The sequence below is a fragment of the Euphorbia lathyris genome, chromosome 9 (genome assembly GCF_963576675.1).
Source record: "Euphorbia lathyris chromosome 9, ddEupLath1.1, whole genome shotgun sequence".
Classification (NCBI taxonomy): Eukaryota; Viridiplantae; Streptophyta; class Magnoliopsida; order Malpighiales; family Euphorbiaceae; genus Euphorbia; species Euphorbia lathyris.
In genome coordinates this window covers 66,643,433-66,649,643 of record NC_088918.1, presented here as the reverse complement: position 1 = coordinate 66,649,643, position 6,211 = coordinate 66,643,433, and the positions used below count along the sequence as shown (strand labels likewise).

The 6,211-nt window shown below is 35.7% G+C and overlaps 1 protein-coding gene across 1 annotated transcript; it reads right to left on the bottom strand.

Moving 5' to 3' along the window:
- Positions 1-1,944: 1,944 nt before the first annotated feature.
- On the bottom strand, positions 1,945-5,934 carry LOC136206557 (sulfoquinovosyl transferase SQD2). Its single transcript, XM_065997655.1, has 11 exons — positions 5,399-5,934; positions 4,576-4,642; positions 4,347-4,417; positions 4,002-4,119; positions 3,843-3,916; positions 3,676-3,731; positions 3,255-3,338; positions 3,041-3,128; positions 2,858-2,935; positions 2,704-2,760; positions 1,945-2,613 (listed from the first exon to the last, which is right to left on the bottom strand). The coding sequence occupies exons 1-11, from the start codon at positions 5,740-5,742 to the stop codon at positions 2,118-2,120; spliced, it is 1,533 nt and encodes a 510-aa protein (XP_065853727.1). The 5' UTR covers positions 5,743-5,934; the 3' UTR covers positions 1,945-2,117.
- Positions 5,935-6,211: the final 277 nt, after the last annotated feature.

Here is a 6,211-nt window from a genome sequence, read left to right as displayed (position 1 = left end):
TAACCATCGTCTGAAAATCAGAAACAATGTATTTTAAAGTTTGTGGATATTATAAGCCACTGGCATGCACGGTGGAACATTCAGTCACTATGTCGTTAAAGAAGAATGATTTGAAATCTAAAGATCTTTGGTTGCCAATTTCGAAGAGGAAAAAGATTTGCTAATTGGAAAAATTTCTCAAATAGATGAACTTGTAGAAATGGTGAAAAATATAAATCTGGAAGGAGATAGTCTTGGAATCCTGTGGAGATTCAGAATTTCTCATATCTTGAGAAGCCTTTGATAAATAATAGGATAAAGTCGTCTCAATTGAATAAAAATTAGTGGACATCCTTTAAAAGCTATTTAAATGCATTAACAAAGTCAATTTTAGAGAAGATCTTCTACTCGGTGGTAAAAGCTCTACCCAATAATTGTTTGAGCTTGCAATAAAAAAAAAGCTAAAACCTATTATCATGGTTTTTGAAATCGGACCGAGCAAAAACTAGAAAGTACAAAAGATAAAAAAAAAAAAAAATAGAAGTTCAATTGAGATCTAACCGTGATTCAATCGGGATTCGAAATATTTCATAAAAATGATATTTTTATTCTCAATAAACTCTCTAAAAATATAAAATATTATTAATATTAATAAAACTTGTACTATTTTTTCATACCAATTTATAATATTTTGATATATCAAACTTATGGATTTTAACATAATAAATTTAAAATATAATATATAAAACTTAAAAAACATACATTTTTAACTAAATAAATATTATTAGTAATATATAAATAAAATAAAATAAAATAGTAAATTATATATTTTATAATTGAACTTGAGTTATATAATTTACTAAATTCAACACATATTTCTGCAATTTATGTTTTCATTTTCATTTACAACTTCATATTTCTGCACTTTTTTTGAAACACATTTGTTTTGTACTTTCCTTTACTTTTATGCAATTCAATCTCACATTTTGTACTTTTAATTTCAGTCTTCTTACTTATTTCCCAATATTCTTGCAAATTACTTTTTTTTTTGTTTCGGGAAATATTTATCTAGTGAAGGATCCGGAATTCACTGGAGAGATTATTGGGTGCTAAATTGGACGCTAAATGATTTTTTTTATGTTTTTATATAAAAAAAAAAAAATTGAACTCCCGTTCACGGTTTGCATAAAATTTTATATAAAATTTTCGACGTTTTCCCCTTAAATTCTCCTGGGTTCGTAACTGCTTTTATCTCTAACAATGGTTCAGAAACAGCCTATCACAAATTTTGTAGGTACTTGCTGAAAAATGGTTACAACTATATAGATAAAGTTTAGCAAGCTATGTGTAAAAGGGGAGTTTGACCATAAGCAAACTCAACCTAACAAAGCTACGAGAAAGCTTCAGCGTTAAGTGGTGAATGAGACATACTCTGATGGTAGGGGCCGAATTGGTATAAGCAACACTATAGGGACAGGACTACCCTGGTATTGGATCTCCACTACCTCCAGCACTGGCTTAAGCGATCCCTCCAGTCCACTAGAGACTAGGAGAATCGAGCATTCGGCTTTCGTGAATGGAGACAAATGTCTCCATAGGGTGGAACTCTATGGACACTATAGGCTCCGGAGTTAACCAATAGTGCGTGTCCCTTTTAGGGCGAGGAGTCCCACAGGGATGGAATGCCGATAGATGCATTGATATACCCTTCGGTAAAAGGGATAGACATGGCTCGATGACACTATGGAGTCCGTTGTAATTCATCCAGAAAATTGATAGCTAGTGTTGCTTGGGCTAAGAACAGAAACTGCTAAGTTTACAATCGCTAGTGCCTACAAAGAATTGAGGACAAACATCAATTACAGTGAAATCTTGGACATATAACCTGAGTATTTTGGGGGGATTTTACATTCATTATCAAGGAAAAAGAAAGGAGTGCCCAAGAATTTTGATTAGATGCTAATCTCCTCAATAAATCAATGAGCATTACCAAAAAAAAAAAACAACCCCAATTCTTAATTCTATATAATGTTTGACATAGATATTCATATACAACAACAAATCACTAATGAATTTATAATAAACAAGACAACAATTGAATCTCAGTTTTTCAAATGCCTCTCTCTACTACATCTCCATCACCTGTAGTTTATTTCTGGTGACGGGAATAGCCACTTCACCAGCCACTGTACTGGCCTCAGTAGTTGCGCTCTCTTCTTCCTCCAGAACCATATCGCTGCATTGTATTGTTCGTTGCGTATTTTCTTAGTAGCTGCCTTCCAATCATACTTCTCTGTTTCTACCCGTGATGCTTTACCCATCATTTCTCTCAATTCCCGGTTGTTCAATAACGTCTCTAATTTGCCCACGCAGTCGTCAAGGTCTCCCGGGGTGAACAGGAAGCCAGTTTTTCCCTCATGCTCTGGTGGAATTATATCTGGGATTCCACCGGCTCTAGCTCCCACCACAGGGATCCCAGAAGCCATGGCCTCTAAAACCACTAGGCCAAGTGTCTCTGATTCTGAAGGCATCGCGAAAATATCGCCACTCGCATATGCCTGCGACAGCTCTTCTCCTCCCAACATTCCCGTGAACACTGCAGGCAAGCCGGAGAACAACTTTTCCAGCTCCTCCCTGCCAACAAAGGAGTTGCACCTCCGTGAGCTCAAGAGCAGAGCAGCACGACTTTCTATCAACTTATTTACAAGGGAAAATTAGTCTTACCTATATGGCCCGTCTCCAATGAAGGCGATTCTTGCTTCTGGTAGCCTTTCCATCACACTGTTACAGCAAGATCATTGAAACGAAACTGTTATGGGTAAAACTATTCGGTTTTGTGACTAAAATTCGAAAAGTAAATAGAGAACAGATGTTGTACCTTTTAAGGAAATCCAAACTCTTCTCCACTCCAATTCGTCCAACATGGACTATTAATGGCTTTTCAGGTTCGCCACCACTGTTTAGACCAGATATAATTCACTCAGAAGAACTCATATGACATGGTATTGACTCAGAAGCTTCATTAGCTGAAGACAATTGATGATAAAAGTATGATCTTTACCTTAATCTACACCGCATCTCATTACAGCGGAAGCGTGGGTGAAAGCTTTCGGAATCAACACCCTTATTCCAAAGCCGTATCTTATTAGCTGGCAAAATATGCAAAACCAGTCAGTTCAATACATTGATAACCGGATGCAGAATCAGAAATCAACAAATGACGAAAATTTTCTAAAGTGACAAATAATAAACGGAAGGTCTTATAAGCAGCTCACCTGCTGTCACCCTCGCTGCTTGGAGATCCCTTCCAATAGCAACTGAAGGCACCAAGGTAAGATCAGCTGCTCGGTGAAGAAATTCTGAATCAAGGACAACACTGTTACTTATGAGCTCAAATATATCAGGAATAGAGCATCCTCAGGCCTCGGAACTTTATTGTTTTTATAGATTGAACCCTTATTGTTTATTTTACATATTGAGCGCCCTTAATCATTTATAAACCAATACACTGAATCCTTAAAAATTCTAACTAAGCCGTTTGATGGAGGACTGAATATGCAGATTCATAAATGATCAGGGGTTCAATAAGTAAAAAGAGGAAAGTTCAAGAGCCTTTGGGTACTTTAATCCAGTATCTCATGTCATTGACTGACATCTGCGCCGAACTATAATGAAAGGAATGAAAAGTTCACATACTTATAACTAACCACATAGGTTTCACCAGCCAGCTAAAAGTATACCTTGGAATGTATCTGAAAATGAAATTAAGATCATGCTCAGTCATGAAAACGTCATATCTTTAAAGAAAAATCAGATAACGAAATCTGAAGAAACAAGTGCACGAAAAAGGTGTCAAAACTCACACAGGAACATGAGTATGATAAGACATCACTATGGGAACACATAGTAGTTTAGCGATGGCGAGAGCACCAAAAACCTGGAAAGATATAGCAAACATCAGCGTTTAAAACTCGTCAATTAGTTTCTTATACATCCATATATATCTTTAACATGATACTTACCATTATCCCAGGTGATGATGCATGTATTATGTCAGGCTTAAACCGTGCAATCTCTGCAATTATTCTCGGACTAAGTGCAAGAGAAAGAGGCACCTTCTGGTACCAGGGACAAGGGAAGCTGCAAATAGAGAAAAATTGGAAAACCATGAGAGAAAACATATGTTCTAAAGCTGAAATTATTTACCAAACTGCAATAAGTCGATCACAGACGCTTAAATCATTAATTGAACTGACATATAGAATAAAATCACAACTTTATTTATTTGCATAATATAATGGTAATTGTAAAGAGGTTAAGGTTTATAACCTTAGTCTATAATTACTTATCTATAGTTAATTAATTACCTTCGAGAGCCAATCACTTTTGCTCCATAGAACTCGTCAGGTACTCCTTCATGTGTTGTCACAACTATCACCTATGCCATGTAACGACAAAACGATTTGTCAGCGTTGTCAGTGACTTATATTTTCTAAGAAAAACAAAGCAACTTGCAGCTTTCAACAAACCAAGTTAGTTGACAGTTAGGCTTCAAAAAAAAAATAATAAGCGGTATACACTTGTCAAAACATCTACCTCATCCCCCATTTCGCGTAAATATCTGATGAAGTTTTGGAACCGATTTTTATACCCTGACACGTATCTGCAAGAGAAAAGGAAACAGACAGCATTTAATCAGTAACGAATTCATGTTTTCAACTATAATCATAGAACAAATCTCAAATACAAAAATGGATCATCCTTCATGTGCTAAAACGTATATTTCTAACATGCACAATCAACTACACAAAAAGAAGATATATCTCCTGCAGTAAGAAATATCATCATCTTCCACGGACAAACTAATGACGAAAAAGAGCAGAACAGAAAATTAACAAATTATGAATGACAATGAGGCCAACAATTTGCATTTTCAAAGTCATTTCAACCACTAAAATAACAATCAATCAAAAGAAAAACCTGAGATTAGAACAACATATAAAATGCACACCTGGCTTTACACATTAGTTTAGTATCCCAAAATACAATATTCAATTCCATATCAACCATAGCAAGATGACAGAACTATAAACATGATACTGAAATAGGAAAAGAATCATCAGTTTATCACAAAGAATCCACATTGAAGAGCAGCTAATTCCCAATAAAACCATCACAATTAACATTCAAGAAACAAGCAAAACCAAGTGGAAAGATCCATAGGCACCAAGAAAACAATTGGAAACACAAACAATCAAGCTAAAGGATACAATTTCAAAATTCAATCCACTAGAATCATGAAATTAACTAATCTAGAATAGCAGAAAAATCGAAGTCAAGACCTAGTCAAAAAACCCCCAAAACCCAATTTCATAGAATCCATGAATTGAAAGAAAGATAGGGAAATGAAAGGACTAACGCAAATGGAGAAGGCTCAACAAAAAGAGCAATGCGGCGAGGTCTGGAATTGGATTCAGATTCAACCAAAAGAGGGGGATTCTCTTCCTCCTCGTCCTCTCTAAGCTCAGTAATCGTCATATCCTTGTTACTACTCGTAGCTTTAACAAGGTCAAACCTTTTTAGGCGCCCAGATGGTAGTTTACAAGAAACGAAGATGGGTCTTGGTCTGAAGCCAGTTCCGGAAGAAATCGAAGGAGGGGGGCAGAAAGATGAAGAGGAAGTAGTAGAAGAAGAGGGAGCAGAGGAAGTTGAGAAAAAGGGTGGAGAGAGAGAGGGATTTATAGAGAGAGAAAAAGAAGACATGATGGTATAGTAGTACTGGAGTATAATATAGTGGGAAATGGAAGATTTGATTAATAGCAGAGAAAAGAAAAGAAGGAAAGAATCTTGAAAGGCACAATAGCAATGGATATTCTATTGCTCCTTCAAGTCGGGCCTTTTCTTCCTTTGTCTCTGAAGGTATAATCAGGGAGCCATGTGAGCATATGCTTTTTTCTCTTTCCCCCATTGGCCTTTTAAGATATTTATTTGGAATAAACAAACAAACCTCCCCCCATGTTTCATTTTGATGTTCCATTTTTTGGAATGAAAGAAAAGAAATATCCAGCCATAATTTCTTTATTTCTCACATTAAAACATCAACTAACTAAAAGGGCACATAAAATGTATCCTAATTCAGTAGTATAACATGTACAAACTAAAAAGGGAAATTTGGAGTTCTTTAATCTCCGTTGTTGTTCAATGTACATGAGTCTTGTCAATTAATAAGTTT